Source organism: Aspergillus pseudoviridinutans (genome assembly GCF_018340605.1).
Source record: "Aspergillus pseudoviridinutans IFM 55266 DNA, scaffold_7, whole genome shotgun sequence".
Lineage (NCBI taxonomy): Eukaryota > Fungi > Ascomycota > Eurotiomycetes > Eurotiales > Aspergillaceae > Aspergillus > Aspergillus pseudoviridinutans.
The window spans coordinates 219,287-234,988 of record NW_025091287.1 but is presented as its reverse complement, the minus strand read 5'-3'; the positions used below and the strand labels follow the sequence as shown (position 1 = coordinate 234,988).

At 49.3% G+C, this 15,702-nt stretch overlaps 7 protein-coding genes across 7 annotated transcripts; 2 read left to right on the top strand and 5 right to left on the bottom strand.

The window, feature by feature from the left end:
• Nucleotides 1-99: 99 nt before the first annotated feature.
• Nucleotides 100-2,592, top strand: Asppvi_009380 (C2H2-type zinc finger protein; the record flags this gene model as incomplete). Its single annotated transcript, XM_043305237.1, has 6 exons — nucleotides 100-215; nucleotides 273-873; nucleotides 1,183-1,272; nucleotides 1,345-1,395; nucleotides 1,457-1,578; nucleotides 1,632-2,592. 6 exons carry the CDS (start codon nucleotides 100-102, stop codon nucleotides 2,590-2,592), a joined length of 1,941 nt encoding a protein of 646 aa, XP_043161172.1.
• Nucleotides 2,593-2,775: 183 nt separating this feature from the next.
• Asppvi_009379 (fumarylacetoacetate hydrolase family protein) lies at nucleotides 2,776-3,817 on the bottom strand (the record flags this gene model as incomplete). The annotated part of the gene is made up of 3 exons (XM_043305236.1): nucleotides 2,776-3,074; nucleotides 3,201-3,570; nucleotides 3,629-3,817. 3 exons carry the CDS (start codon nucleotides 3,815-3,817, stop codon nucleotides 2,776-2,778), a joined length of 858 nt encoding a protein of 285 aa, XP_043161171.1.
• A 792-nt stretch (nucleotides 3,818-4,609) lies between these two features.
• Nucleotides 4,610-5,657, bottom strand: Asppvi_009378 (class II aldolase/adducin family protein; the record flags this gene model as incomplete). The annotated part of the gene is made up of 4 exons (XM_043305235.1): nucleotides 4,610-5,031; nucleotides 5,101-5,142; nucleotides 5,261-5,526; nucleotides 5,578-5,657. 4 exons carry the CDS (start codon nucleotides 5,655-5,657, stop codon nucleotides 4,610-4,612), a joined length of 810 nt encoding a protein of 269 aa, XP_043161170.1.
• A 1,002-nt stretch (nucleotides 5,658-6,659) lies between these two features.
• Asppvi_009377 (uncharacterized protein) lies at nucleotides 6,660-7,596 on the bottom strand (the record flags this gene model as incomplete). The annotated part of the gene is made up of 4 exons (XM_043305234.1): nucleotides 6,660-6,862; nucleotides 6,933-7,050; nucleotides 7,134-7,462; nucleotides 7,509-7,596. The coding sequence occupies 4 exons, from the start codon at nucleotides 7,594-7,596 to the stop codon at nucleotides 6,660-6,662; spliced, it is 738 nt and encodes a 245-aa protein (XP_043161169.1).
• Nucleotides 7,597-8,471: 875 nt separating this feature from the next.
• Asppvi_009376 (uncharacterized protein) lies at nucleotides 8,472-10,294 on the bottom strand (the record flags this gene model as incomplete). The annotated part of the gene is made up of 2 exons (XM_043305233.1): nucleotides 8,472-9,425; nucleotides 9,485-10,294. The coding sequence occupies 2 exons, from the start codon at nucleotides 10,292-10,294 to the stop codon at nucleotides 8,472-8,474; spliced, it is 1,764 nt and encodes a 587-aa protein (XP_043161168.1).
• An 811-nt stretch (nucleotides 10,295-11,105) lies between these two features.
• Nucleotides 11,106-12,128, bottom strand: Asppvi_009375 (cytochrome b5 reductase family protein; the record flags this gene model as incomplete). Its single annotated transcript, XM_043305232.1, has 3 exons — nucleotides 11,106-11,677; nucleotides 11,725-11,802; nucleotides 11,864-12,128. The coding sequence occupies 3 exons, from the start codon at nucleotides 12,126-12,128 to the stop codon at nucleotides 11,106-11,108; spliced, it is 915 nt and encodes a 304-aa protein (XP_043161167.1).
• A 1,239-nt stretch (nucleotides 12,129-13,367) lies between these two features.
• Asppvi_009374 (DUF1772 domain-containing protein) lies at nucleotides 13,368-13,899 on the top strand (the record flags this gene model as incomplete). The annotated part of the gene is made up of 2 exons (XM_043305231.1): nucleotides 13,368-13,428; nucleotides 13,487-13,899. The coding sequence occupies 2 exons, from the start codon at nucleotides 13,368-13,370 to the stop codon at nucleotides 13,897-13,899; spliced, it is 474 nt and encodes a 157-aa protein (XP_043161166.1).
• Between the last annotated feature and the right edge of the window lie 1,803 nt (nucleotides 13,900-15,702).

The window sequence follows — 15,702 nt, the reverse complement described above, 5'->3', positions numbered from 1 at the left end:
CCCGGAGACTCACTGTTCTCCTCCACTCCTTTGCAGTCCTCAGCCTCTGCTCMTATCAGTCTGTATCGGTGGTATCCAACTCCACCACACACCCTCAGAATGACAAGTCCCCGTAGGAAACGTGAGCGCATTTGTCCTTGGTGTTCTCAGTCTTTTTCGAAAGAGGATCACCTGGCTAGGCATGTCCGACGCCATACCCGTGAAAAGCCTTTCTCGTGTGCCACCTGCACAAAGTCTTTTACTCGATATGATTCCCTGCTCCGGCACGCTAGGTCTCATGGCGTCAGCCCGCAGTCGGAGAGCCAGAGAGAGACAAATACAGCAGGGGAGCCTGTTCAAAATGAGACGCTTCAGATTCAKGAACTGTCGCCAGAGTCGATGGCAAATTCAGCACAAGATTCCTTTCCACATGCGAACTCTCTATTAGCTGCCCAGTCGACCAGAGACCTGGTAGTCAGCTCGTCATGCCAAGAGGATCCGCTGCCGGTGAGCTTTTATGACTGGCCGGTAGACTGGGCCTCACAGCCGTCAACGTGGCTGGCGGATGCTGACTTCGATCTGAACGCGCTCAATGCATCGGTCATCACTTCTTCTATGCCGTTAAATTATCCAACCCCAGCCCCACTCATGGAACCCCCTGCCTTAGTCGCGCTGTCCGGGAGTGGTGCCCCTACATCTACATCTATACCAGAACGACTTGAAGACACGGTTCGCCGGCGATGGTTTACCTTCATTGAGGGCATTGGTACCGGCTACGACACACCCGGTGGCAGACCAGACAGCATCCACATTGACGATGCTGATCGGGATAGCTTGGCACAACGCCTACAGCAGCACATCATTACAGCGCCGTTGCCGTCAACAGGCTTCTTGGTATGTGTTGCGCTAGAACTTATGACTGGGAGTGATTCTGACTGGGCATTAGAATATGTGTATCAGAATGTATTTCACTCGCTTCAATGAGATACTTCCCATCATCCATCAACCGACGTTTCGCCCTTCTGTGAAGAGGTCTCTCTTGTTGCTTTCCATTTGCTCGATGGGCTGTCTTTTCTTGGGTTCTAGCCATGCAACTCAACAAGGGATTCGAATATTCGAAACTCTAAACAAAGCTATACTTTCGTCGGTTCGTAGTTAATTTTCTGGCAACCGCCCCATGCTACCCTTGACTAACTGAATAAGTGGGAAACACATATAGTTCGAGAGAAATCTGAAGCCCTGTCTATGGTTCAAGCGGCTTTAATCGGACAGACCTTTGGGATGTTATCAGGGGTAAGTTGCCCCGCCGTAAATAAAGAATAGTCCTCTTGCAGTAATTGTCACGACTAAATCCGTGTTACTCAGAGGCCAAAAGACTTATTAACCGTGCAGACATTCCATGGAACGGTGATCACTGTAAGCTTATCTTATTATGTTTATATCTACCAATATCGCGATGTATGCTTACAATACTTAGTGGGCGAAAAGAAAGAATTTCTTCTCCGGTCATCGCGCAATTGACCTTATCAACATAGAAGATATTGAGCGCGCACCTGAGCGGGCATGGAGAGTATGGTCTCAGGCGGAAGAAGAGATCCGGTGAGTTTGCAGTAAAATAGGCTGTACGGGCTAATAACTAACTTTTTAGCCAGGCTCTGGGCCGCGGTTTCCATCCTGGACGCTGAACTGTCCGAACTATTACTCAGCGAGCCTCTTCTACGACGATTTTCGCCGTCAGATCTAGTATCCGAGGACGATCTTTGGACGGCTCCGACTGCGCAAGCCTGGGGGAATGCTGTGCGACTCCGAGTTGAACAATCCCGGATACATTTTAGCCCCTCAACCCCCAGTCAGGCGATAGGATTTCGCTCGTATGTTGAGCTAGAAGGAGTCACCTCAGCCATTAGCAATGCTACGAACTCTCTAGAGAATAACAGGAGAGATTTAGTCCTGGTGAAATGGCAACCACTTCTGATGAGCTTCTACGACCGCTATCTTCATCCTTTGCAGCAGAACTCGTTTCCCCAAGCGGATAAAGATAAATTCTGTCAGCAGGCTCTTTGGCACGCCAACTTCCTTAGCCTCCTAGCTGATCTGGACCGTTTAGAGCAAGCGCTTGGGCGTGAAGGATTTGATGAAGCTCAGCGCAATACCAGCTATGCCCGTGCGTGGGCAAACTCATCCGAGGGCCTGCGATGTGCCATCCATGCTCTTTTAATTCTCCGTCTGTTAGAGACGCTGCCAGTTGGGGGAACCGAGCCGGCAATCCATGTCCCCCGAGTGCTTTTCCGGGCGACTATTGTCTGGTTCTGCTATTTGAAATTTGGCGTCGGGGACCCCGCAGAATGGTACGAGCAGAGTCAGGCCTTTAATAATCCGAATAGCTTGCCAGAGCTGAGACACATTAGTGTGAACCTTGGGAATCTCCTTTTTGAGTCTCCGGATTTCCAGCAGAGGCGGCCAAGTCCATCAGAATCCAGTACCACATGCCGATATGTAGATCTCATGGGACGCATTGGACACTGGGGGTTATTCCGCCAGTTAGGCGCGGTAGGAGCGATGCTGCTTCATGGGGCTTTGGAGGCTCTTCCTCCTGTGCAAGCCTGGGCTTAAATAAAATAGTGACCTTCTAGGAAGATTTTTACGAAGTAGCGCAGATAGACAATGAATTGCACTTAGGTGTTACCTTTTGTAAACGTACTCTACCGAATGCAATAAAACTTCGGTCCAGTCGACTTGAAATTAACTCAAGACATGGTAGTACATAAAACGCATATCCATTCTATCCTTCCAATTTCACTCATGTCTAACCTTATTGACCAAGCTCCCAATCCCCTCAATCTCAACCAAAAACTCATCCCCATCTCTCAAGACAAGCCTTGGATTTCTAAAATAACCGATTCCCGCTGGGGTCCCTGTTAGGAGAATCGTACCCGCTTCCAAGGTAGTTCCCTGAGATAGATATGAAATCTGCTTCTTGATAGAAAAGATCATATCCTTGGTGTGACCATCCTGGACAACGCTTCCATTATGGATACCTCGGATCCGAAGAGTCTGCGGATCGGTGATCACGGATGGTGAGACAAGGACGGGGCCTATCATATTGAAAGTAATCAAGTTAGTTAAGGGAAAAACAAACCCCAGCGGCACATAGTATCAGTAAGCCAGGTAGGTAGTTACGTCGCGCACTAAACTTGGGAGGACGGAGATGGGAAACATACCAATAGGACAGCTCCCATCTAACCCCTTGGAAAAACTCCACTGTGCAGAGGCCATTTGCAAGGCTCTCGCGGACACATCATTGGAAGCTGTATAACCCAGGACGTAATCCAATGCTTCAGCCTCTGGGATATCTCGTCCCGTCTTACCAATGACGACACATAATTCGGATTCATAGTCACTCGTGTCATCCTGCGCACATTTCGGAATATTAATCGTAGCCGGGTAAGGATCGGCCAGTGCAGAGCGCGGCTTGGTGAACAAGATTGGGACTTTGGGGAGGGACAGGTTTGCCTCATTAGCATGGTCGGTGTAGTTGAGGCCTAGGCAGCGGATGTAGTTGCATTGCGCGGGGTCGACTGGGGATAGGATCTATGTTCCATTCCAACTTAGCACAGGTTAGGTCAGATTAGGTTATAGGTTTATGTACCTTTTTCACATGCATGATCTTATCCGTGACACATCCGTCAAAGATACTTCCCTCGATTAGGTAGACGAGGATGCCGACGCCATTGACGCTGTCTTTTCCCACATCGCGCTTTGTGTCAACTAATTGGCCGAGGTGGATGTGGCTGTCCTCGACCGCGACAAAGCGTACAAGATGTGACCAAGAAGACATTTTGGTGTGCACTGGAATTCTCGGTATACTTCCAAAACTCATTAAGACACTGATATAAGCGGACATCTAGGTCTTTTCTACCATATACTACTCCGTTAATTGCTTACAAACCTATTAGTACACCACGCGGGACGACGCATTTCGGACAGCAAAACTGGGGCTTAGCGGGACGTGGGACGATCCCGCCACCTGAATGTTTAATGAAAATGTGAATTAGGGGATAATCCATTAAAATTACCGAGTAAGCGCGCTGTACAATGGTCCTATCAGCACCTCCGAGACCGCGCGCACCCCCTTTTCAGGCGCCGCCATGGAAACGTCTCATTCAATCCGCATATATGAACGCTGGACTTCCGGGTGAGCCAGCGGGCCCAAACATAGGTCTAATTGTTAACACGAACGGACAAAGCAGACTCAACGACTACAGAGAGGAACAAGAACCGCGTGGTAGTGACTAGATCTGAGCGCCAATGCATGTCGATGTGACGTACCTGGCCATTTCCGAGTCACGAAATTCAGGATTGAACTTGTGGTCAGGAAACGTACACTTCAAGGGATTGACTAGTTAAAAGGTTCCCCAGAGTCAATCAGATGTATGCCACAGGACTAAAATATTCTCAACATCAAGCATTTTCAAACCAAACTCAGAAACTGTGACCTCTTACCTGGGACTGCTGCCACACTTACAAATTACCTCGGTGCCAGGTAGGATATCTCGTTTCATAGTGAAGGGGGGAAATAGAAATGAAAGTGAAATGAACGAAGCACTGTTGCCTGTATATAAAAAGCTGCCTAAGCATTATTTATGTACAGTTTATTTGCCTCTGTTTCGCGGACCCACAAATTCCACGGTCTCATGACTGACCATCGCGTCATCTGCGTTGCAGCGAGCAGCTCCGAGTCTTGCAAATAATACAATGCCTCACCATCCTTCAATGGTGCAGTGCCAGCAGCGAGTTGAAGAGTGAGAGAAGCAGTTTGCACCCGGGCATTCTCAGCCGTGTAGATAGCTCTAAAAACACACTCTTCAATGCCCCCACCAATAACAGTAAAGCCGTGCCCTCGCATCAGAACCACCGAGTGGCAGGAGTTTCCGCTGCCCTCGGAGAAGCATGCCGATAGAGATTTCCCTAACCGTTGGTTTCTGATCAGGAGATCGCGGACGTCTTCTTCGGAATAGAACTCTGCGATGTCGAACTTGGGGACACGGTTTCCTGGTTAGGGATAGAGCGAATAAGCATTGCCTTTCAATCAGCTCACGGGCTACAGTGAAGAAGACTAACCTAGAAAGCCTCCCATATGTACGCAAGGACGTAGTTCAACACCTGCATGGAGTGTCAGATACCATACAGATGAGGATTGCTTTAACTGGTTCTTTGAACCTATTCAGACCGGTTTTCTCCGGTATATTACACTGTAAATTGAGGAAATTAGATCAAATACCTGTAATGGTGAAGGGAAGAAGGGCTGGTGAGTGGCTGTGGATCACGCTATGAATCTCCGGATATCGTTTGTATATCTCACTGTGGATGAAACGCTCGACATAGCCAGGTGGACTATTGGGGTCAACGGGGGAAGCATCCTCTACCCAATATTCCACGATGTCGGCTCTCGAAGACATGAGTGCGGGAGCCATGTTGCGAGGCATCAAAAAGGTGTTCGTTTTCTCTGGGTGCCGCACGGAAAGGTGACCATACGCATCGAGGACCCTGTAGATGACAGTAAGCCCGTCACCCCATGGTAGTATTTAGGAAGCCTACCCATGATGATGAAGAATATGTGATCCGTCGATGAGCGTGTGGAAAATGGACGGCGTGGAAGAGGTATCGCTTGTCGCCATTTCCACGTCTAGCTTTGTGTAAAAAATAGAGATTTTGTAGAAGCGAGTCCCTACGAAAGAGCAATATTCCTGGGAGGAGCGGTTGGCGTCACCTGACTGTTTGGGGTTTTTGGGTCGCAGAATGTTCAATTTGTTGGGCTATTCATACATACCCTGACCTCAAGTGACAACCGATCCCAGCATGGCAACTCAGGCTAGACAAGAAGCTGTCGATTTCTCCGTCCGACGGGCGACGGACTGTGGACAAGCAGGTCGGTCGTCTGGACCGGAGTCACCGGACATAGCATAACTTGCATAACCCGCAAAAACCGAGCTCAATGGAGAACATCCCGCTATGGCCAATCTCAATGAGTGGTAGTGGGGAATGTACCCGCTGGGCCGCTGCTCTCCGCTTTTCGGGTCTGTAGGGAAGGCCCATTGGGGCTCCTGAGCCGCAGAACCCGAGCGTCCACAGCACAAAGTTTCCATCCCGTTACGCAGGTTCCCGGCATTGGAAACGTCACGTGGAGATTATCATTTACGACGAGCGAACCAGGTGGCGGCGGACCTATATCGAGGCCCCTTACTAAGTAATTACTTGCGTGAACCCTATGGGCGACCCCTAGATGGAGATATGCCAGAGATGGGAGGCCAAATGCCCATAAGCTACATTCCCAGTTCAGGTTCTCATGCAATTACAGCCCGTCAAAGAAGGGGACTCATGTGACATGTACGCCGCAGTAGGGCTTTTCCCCAAGCGCCGTCGTTCGGAAGTAGGGCTTACCCTCATCGAACATCCCCAGCTGTGCCGGACGCTTATTTGAAATAAGCACTGCATCAGACAGCACTCTAGGACAGACAGAGAAGTCGTCTGTCAAGAGTATGCTCCTCCTTGTACTGCTGTTCAACAACTATATTGCTTTAATGTTAAGGCAGTAAAAGTCACGAAACACCAGTCTTCCATTTGCACTCTACTCTATCCAAAGTAAGAGGCTCGTCCATACACCACACTGCATAACGGATCTACAATGTATGATTGAACCACGACACCGCCTGCGCAAACGCCTGTTCCTTCGAAAACCGAACACGTGGCTGGCTGAGGTCTCCCCGAATGGCGAACCCGTGGGAAACCCCGCTGAACAAGTTAATCTGGAATTCCTGTCCAGTGCCAATCAGAGTCTCCTCAGATGCGTGGCGGTTCGCGGTGGTGAAGATCGGGTCGTGCTCTGAGGAGGCCGGTGAGTTATTCAGGTACGGCAAGCAGTAATCGGGCAGGGCAGGGGAGGCAGATGGTACCTGCAGCAGAGATGGAGAGAGGCCTCTGGATCGCGCTCAATTCCTCTTTCGTGACGAATGACGGATGAGCAATGTAGCCGGAGTCCAGTTGCCCTACCTTGAGGTACCGGACGACGTACTTCAGATGAGTAAAAGCAGGAGATCAGCGCGGCTCTCGCGGAAGTTCCAGAGTCACAGAGATGAAAGGCATTCGAGCCATACCTTGCCACCAAAGCAGTAGCCAGCCGCAGCAACCTTTTGCACTTGCAGCACTGTCCTAAGGTGCTTGATTGCGGCCTCAACAATCGGGGCTACATCATCAACTGTGTGGCGGGAAAGCCAAGCGCCCACGTCGATCCGTTTGGCATCATAGTCTCCGATGCTGATCTGATCGCCATTGAACAGATCAGGGAGTACGCATAGGTAGCCGTTTGCGGCAAAGGCATCTGCCACAAGCTGGCTGTTGGGGAAAATGCCAAATATGTCGCTCAACAGAATGACTGCTTTGTTGGGCTTTTCGTCACCTTCAGGGTGGGCAATGTAGGCTCTGACTGTTGGTAATTAGTAAGTATCCGTCAGCTGAATGATTGGACGTACTGTTGTTGATTTGTTTTATCTCCCCTTTGGGGTTCCCCTCGTGGAGAACGCCGGTGAAGCAGCAGCTCCCTGGGATTGAAGATGCCATGGTTACAACGGACGGAAGCGACGGCGAGTATACATGGCAAGCAAGGGTAAAATATACCATAAATAATGAAAATGGAACGTGGAGTTACTAAAGCCGAGACTTACCTGGCGAGGCCCAACGCCCGAGTTCAAAAGCCGCTCCATTACAATAACCCCGTTACCCCACTGATAGGTCCACGCAACGGAATACCGCGCCAAAACATTGTGCGGGGTTTTCTGGACGTTCATGTTGCGCCCGCGGTATGATGGGCGACACTCGATGATGGCCACTGAAGCAACGTAAGATACAGTCGCAAAGACGCAAACCCCCCCTCCCCCCACAAGGGAGCGGGGTGGCTGCGACTTTTGTGCATGAAGTTTGTCAAAAAGGCTGGTAACCTTGATGGACCTACCCTGTGATCTGTGTGGCTTCCAGTACTCACCCATTTGGAAACCTTCAAGTACTCTGAAGCGCCTCCACCAGAAGGGCCACACGGCTGTTAGCGTTTTGTGCGGACGGTAGATCTCTTCAATCTCATGTTAAGTCCGACCCGCCGTCTCAGGACGAAAGAAGAATAGGCACACAGTATTCATGATAATAAAGAAATGCAACTCTGCGGGACTGTACTCGGATTAGGCCTGGTGAACTAGACCAGAATGGGCCCCCGGATAAATTTGTATGAGACAGCTAAATATATATATATCATTTTGGGATACCATCGGGCTTACTTCAATAAGCTGCAAACCTATGAAAGTCGATTTGATTACACCGGAACTTCTAGAAGATGCAGAATCCGTCGCTTAAAGTAAGATACAGGTGGAAACATCTTTGTTCGTAGAGACATAGGTACTGCATATTGGCTCAGAGTCACTGAGTAAACTATAAACCTACCCCCTTCAATACTGCAGAAAAGTCAGCTCAGGGAGGTAGTCAGCCGCCAGAGACTGATCCATGCAGGTCTGTGAAAGCATAGCAAACCGATGCAGTGGCTGCTGGAGCAATCTCCGGTGGGCATCATGCAGAAGCTCTTGAAGCTCAGAATATAGTCCTGCCACCAGCGTCTGATAGTACCCCTGGAGTAAGCTATCGTCACAAGCACATACAATGTCCATAGCAACAGAGAAGGCGTGCCAGGGGGCAAATAACCGCACGTACCACCGGAAGGGCTCGATCCGGGGATCCTGGTACATGTTGTTGAGAGTTTGCAGGAAATTCGTTGCTAACGAGAGCAAGGTGGTTGGGGATATGATATCCTGAGAGAAGTAGCCCTTGGCGGTCCCCTGCACAGGCTTTACAGCCACCAGCTGTAGGAAAGCGTGGGTAACCTCCACAAGTTGTTGCAGGAACAAGTCGAAAGGGGTTTTATCTGGGAGCAATCCCTTTAGGAGTGCTTGAGAATTTTGCTGAAAGGCAGCAGCGATTTGCAGGCGAGAATGGATGTCAACACTGGTCATACACAGATCTGCGATCCTGGACAGATTCAGAGAGCGGAATGCATGCTGTGCTTCGGCCATAACCATGATAAAGGTTGGGTCTCCGAGGGAGGTTGGCCCAGGAAAAGGCGAGCTATTATCCTTAGGTGGTGCAAAGAAATCAAGAAAGTCTATTGCCGGAAAGATCTGTGCCCTAAGACAATCAGGCTGAAGCATTGGCGCAGAACCATGGTTAAAGGAGGCTTGAACATCTAGCAACGATATTATGTGCCACAGACGGCGGCGCATTTCACGTTCTAATGGCGTCACCGTGAATGGCGGGTCGGAAATGTCAAGGAGGAGCGACTGGGCAATCCGTAGCGCTAGACTTAGCATTGTCCATGCCCTTCGGCTCTGGTCATGAGCTTGAATCGATACCTGCATGATGGCAGGTTAGTGGTCAGGAGTATACATCCTAAAGTCATGGTAGAAGATACCAGAAACAGCACAAAGGCTTGTAAGACAGTAATATCGTCCGTATTGATATAATCGGCGTGTTCGAGAGCACGCTTAGTCAAGCTGTGATACTTATTAAGAAGCAAATCACGAGAGGAATCAAACTCTTGATGGCATCGGTCATTGCTGAGTGTAGTGATCGTCATGTAGCTGATAGCACAGACCAGAGCCCTTGGAGCAGGATGGTCTGCAGCATATGTGAGGTATGGCTCTCCTTGCGTGACGTGGGCCCATAGAGAGGAGCACTGCAACAAGGGAAATATTGGATCGACCTGCATTATGTAGATTCGAAGCAGGCGAGAATCATCGCCCTCCCTGGGCGCCACATCGTTTGGGGATATATGATGATCCGGGCTAGTACTCTGGTAGTTGAAGCCGTCAAACTGACAGCCCGCTGGCTGGAGAGCACCATCTAGCGACGGATTGCCTGGGCCCAGGGTATCCGCACCACTCCCACTAGAATCCACATTTAGCGATCCGCCGTAATCTAGATCCTCGAGACAAGACTCGGTCTGGCTGTTAAGCAAGGTATGAACCAGTCCCTCGAGCATTGAGACGCGGTTTGCTAGATTCGGTGTTTGGACACGGGATATCATTTCCTCCCGAAAGCGCTTATTCTTCTTCGTCTTCGCCGAACGCCCCCGCGGAAGCCGAGTCCGCTCCACAGGGACACACTCAATACTGGCCTTGCGGCAGCTCGTGCAGGGATGGAGCTTGTCACACTTAACCTTGCGTCGTTTACATGTCTCGCAGGTGAGCCGGGCACTAAGGCCCCGCGAAAACTGGCTCATATTGATCGCAACTAGTCGCAGCAGATGTTGTTAAGAGACGGTGAGCGGGCACGATTGACTTGGACTCTTGAAAAGCTTTGGGCGGATAGGGGAGCCATCGGGTGGCGATCGCTCCGAGTCGCCGATCGTGGTCCCCAACCGCGAACCAATACTTAGTCAACCACGAAGTTAAGTTATGTACTAGACCCCTGTAGGCCTAGCTGAAACAAAGCCAAGCATTTCTTGTTACTTCCTGGCACATTGTCTGTGAAAAGACGGAGGCAGACTAGGCCGCTAGTAATGACATCAAGACTCTTCGCCGAGCCATTGTATACGGGACTACCACGTCCACAACTCTGCTTGCTTTCCTGGTATGTCGATTCCAACTACCTTTGATTTCTAGAATATTCTTAAAAAAATATTAGAAATCTCTCAAGGTTTAATAATTTTATGATCACTCTTTTCAGCATGCGCCATGCAACGAAGCCACTTGTACTATACAGCTGCACTCTTGACATGGAGCATCGTGCCGTACACTATTGTTGCCGTGCGACCAACCAACAATGCTCACCTTCTAAACGAGCTAAATAATTATGAACAGGAGCAGAGGAGCGATCTACTTGCCTGATGGGTCTTTCTTAACGTGATCCGGAGCCTAGTACCGCTTGTTGGGCTTTTATTGCAGAGTTTATGTAGCAAGACAAATGGCTTCAGTTCTTATTAATCATCTTATCTTTCCATAACGAGCTTTTCAGTGCGATGTATAGTTTTGGCCTTATCCATATATGATAATTTGAGAGAGATATAATACATATTCACCGAGCTGATGCCCCTAAAATCGATGGACCTTGTCTTTCGAGTATCCCAGTTGCTCCAGGATACCATTCCCGCCCTTTCCAAACGGAGCAGAACCCAGCAAAGCCGTCTCCATGGCGGGCGGCCCACAAACAAATACCTTTGTATCTTCTTCACTTGGCCCTTGCATGAGCTCTGCGAGAAGTTCCTTTGTTATATATCCTGACCGTATGCCTGGCTCTAGCGAGAATTCTTTCTTCGGCCGACTGACTGTGTAATGGATATTAAACCGGTCCGGGTACCGCTGTTTATATGCGTCGAACTCGGAGCGCAAGAGAAGGTCTTCCTCCGTGTTTACACCGAAGATCACGGTGACTCTTGTTTTATCGACCGGATTGTCCAGGATTCCCTGCGCCAGCTGGTAAATGGGTGTGATGCCAGCGCCGCCTGCAATGAGATAGACATGTCGGAATTTGTTTGGCGTCCAGGAAAACCCGGAGATGCTGGCTAAGAATAGCAGACTGTCCCCAGGTTTCAGGTTGTGAAGGTGCGTGCTTGCTTTGCCGTTGGGATACTTTTTGACGAGGAGTTCAATGAAACCAGGTTTATCTAATGAAATGAGAGACGGATCGTGGACTGGGATAGAGATCACTTACCCAGCTTACTGACTGGGGTGTAAGGCCGCACAACAGGTAGCCAGCTACCGGCAGGTTTGGAGAAGGTCAGAAGAGCAGCTAACAGTTCCCTGTAAGCCTATAATCAACGTATGATGTGAGAAGTCAGACACGAACTTACAGGTGAGGTCGAGACCACTTTGCGCATTCTCTCCACCCGGAAGCTCGAAGCAAAGCCGCTTGGTGTTATGGTTGACGTTCTCGGAGCTATGAAGTTGGAGGTACATGAAAGCCGGCCCTTTGCCAAAGACCCTCTTCGGTGTCGGCGACTCCGCGAAAGCGACGCGCTGGCCGAAGAAACGGGAAGCCATGTATGTGCTGATTCCGCCGACAGTGATGACGGCGAAGGCCTTGGCGACTGGGCGTTTGTTCAGGAGGCCCGACATTGTATCGGCGCTGCCTGGAATTGCGGTGTGACTGACGACTGCGGAAGTTGTCAGCTAATGTTGGTGTGCGAGCCGATGGTATATGCAGGCAGAACTTCGTCAAGGCGGGGCTTTATCGAGCTATTTGAACCCATCGTTCGTCGGCGTATTCGTTCGTCGAGTCCGAGATTCCTTCCGCCCAGGCATTAGGGCGGGGCCGTCTCAGCCTTGTTTTTACAAATCAGCTCCTTCCTTCTAGGCCTGGCTCGCGATCATGCGATTCTTTGTCCGCGTGTGGTGACTAATTCGACAGGTACCTGGACTCTTCAATTCCCTTCCCGGCGTTGAGCTAGTGGCTTAGTGGGACCAGGGGATTACCGCGCCTGGTCACAAAGGCAATCAAATGTGAGCGGTTAAATTTGTATATCTTGAAAAGTCTGATCAATTAGGTATCACAAAGTGCGTAACTAACATCTCCTCCCGCGTTTAAACGTGGAACTATACGTAGTGGCAATTGGATTTACCATGTTTTCCGACATATAGCCCCTCTTGTTCGCCCAACCACGAAACATTGCACCGCAAACTTCTTCAGGAAGGGTCCCCGAGCAGTAACAACTGATTACAGTTGTTTCGAAGATATCCACGATCCAAGTCTGTTTGCAATGCGATACTGTATCCTCGTGCGCTGTCTCTTGCGGAAAGGTCACCAGGAGGACACCACAACAAGCGGCAAATGATGCACATGGTTGGTCACGGAGGTCGGGGCTAAAAAGGCCGAGGCGGCAGTACTCTACCTTACAGATTCAATGCCCCCTAATGTGCCCATAAAGCGTTTCAAACATATGAGGCGACTTTCACAATACCAGAACCATTAGCCAGCCAACTCATTATGCTAGTCTTTGTGATTGCCCCCTTGAATCCTAGACTCCTTCAGTCCTTCGTCACTACCCAGCTGGAACCTTGACATCATTAATGGCCTCAAAACTCAACCCGAAGCCGCTAGTGTTCTTTTAAGTTTAAGGATCTCGGCCTTTGCGGCTTTTGCGGATCCTGACGCTTGTCCCAAGTTCTGCTGTCCCCACTCCTGCTCATAGATATGTGGAGTATCCAAGAGGGTTAAAAAAAGCCCCAGTATGATATTCTGATTATCACCTACAAGGTTCATAACAGATCGCCCAATAAAACCCAATAAACTAGGGGAAGAATTGCTCCAGTTTCTTCTACTGTTTGCTTAGGGTACCTTGACTCTTGATCGCAGCCATGCCTGAGATCACCTCTCTGGTCGCGACCGCAGGAACAACCACCTCCCTGTTCGTTTCTGGTAAATTAATTGTGTGGCCCTGGAATCGATCTCAATGCTAATTCTGGCCTGGATACAGGAGCCATCTTTGCATTCTCCGCTGGCGGCGTCAACACCTCGAAATTAGCCACAAAGACCTCTCCGGTGTTAGCCGCGCAGCAATGGCTAAACGTCTTCAACAGATGCCATAAAATCGGCACGCCTATGGTAATCTTCTCGGCAGGGTGTTTTGCATGGTTGAAGTACCAGACAAACAATAACATTTATCTTGCCGCTTCCGCTTCCTGTATGTGCATTGTGCCGTACACCATTCTCTTCCTCAGCGGACCTGAGAAGATACTTTTCCCGGCTGCAAATATGAAGCAGAAAACACTCTCTACTCCTGAACCTCGTGAGATTGAACGGGCTCTTAGTCAATGGGAGGTTGCCAATATCGTTCGCATTTTGTTTCCTCTTGTCGGTGGTGTAATGGTCCTAGTATCTAAGATGTAGGCTCGCGAGCGCCGGCATTGTTGTCCTCGGGGGTGATCTCGATTGCGGATGCTGTGCCAGTAATCCTTACGGCAAAAAGTTAGGAGAAAGAAGAATAAGAAGAAGAAGAATCTTCAATAAATGAACGACTCTATGCTGATGTGTATGTTAGTATTCTGCTGATAAATGAAGTTAGTATTATTTATAGAAAGACTTGCTCGGGCCTATTAACTAGTTACTTGTCTTACACACTCTATTATGGCGCAAGTCCTAGCTTAGTATCACGGATAAGCTATATAGACCATGGGCGAGTCAGGCCATGGAGTCTTATCGCAGTCTTTTGGTCCGACCGAATACAAGCTGTATAACCTTGCTGCCTTTGAGGACTGGGTCTGTTCCAACCTCGAAATTTGGCTCCAGGCCCCTGGGAGATAATGAGACCTGCCAGCGGTTAGGTACGCTGGTTAGCCAGTACTACGACTCTGATACTGAAATTCTCACTCATTCTGGTGGATCTACGTGATCGAGGAGGGGCACTACAAAGGTGATTGACCTTGCACCTGCCCCAGAGTTGAGGTCTAGACCTCAGCATAAAGCACTTCTCTGAGAGATACTGGTATACAGAAGCAGATATGTGGAGAACAGTGAGAGAACAAGAGACTAGACTATATGCAAGCTCCCAAAGGCCGTCCACTGTGTTAATCAAAGTGATTGTTGACAATGACGTTGTCTATTTTACCCTTTACGATTATTGGAATTTAGTATTTATTCTAAATCCTTCTTCTTTGGTATAGGTAAGTTTGCAAGTATTCTCATGCAGTCATGCTTGTGAAACCCTGGTTGATAATGTGTTATATATAGCACGAGCCACTGCATGGCACAGCGGCTTCTGTAGATGATTCTCTCTGGGCAACTTGCTGAAGCTAGTGTTACTCAGGAGCGATTTTGAAGGATAAAGGATAATTTAACTGGTTTGGCTTGCATGCGCTTCAGGCAAGAAGGTTGCCGATTTTATATGCTGGGTTGTGACACAGTAAGTGTGGATATCAACAGGGCGTCCCTCGAAAAAAGTCTCGGGCTCAGGGTTGGCAATCAGAATTTCCTTGAATATCGGACATCGGGCCATTTGAAATTCGAGACCCGGTGACAATACACATATCTCCGAGCCCCACAAATTCGATTGCAGCTCAAATTTGATCTTCGGGTAACTCTAAGTGGATGTTCACCCTGCGGAGGTATAGCCATTGCAAGAGGGCTTCGAAAATTTGGGCTGAGACGACACGTTCGATCTCTTCCAAGATTGCTGCCTGTTCTTGTCCCTCTTTCAACTCATCCGTGAACATGACTGAGAAATATTTGGAATCTGCAAAGAAGAGGTCTTGAAACCGTATATTCGTAGTCGCCAGGATCGATTCGAACCGCGACACAGGGACCATGCGCTGAATAATGGAACATTTAGTCACGCCAATCCCAGAGTTGACATTCCACTTACAGCCTAAAAAGGTCATTGCAGTGACTGATGCCTGTACAATGCCGCTTGATTGAAGAGACAGGCCCTTTCTGCTAGCTGTCTGTGTACGAACCATGGCTACGGCTGGCCACGGACCTGTCAACCATAGATAGATAGACTATTTTAGGTTCGGGGTTTCCTATGGGGCCGTTTCCGGGCCATATTCACAGGTGCACCAATGAGATGGACAACTAATAGGCCAAAAGTGGTAAAAGGCCCTTAACTGATAACTTAGAGGGGCTCTGTTACATGACTAATCTTTGAGGGAGATAGTAACTCCGGCTCCGGGGATCCACCTGGCTGCTTCATGCTGA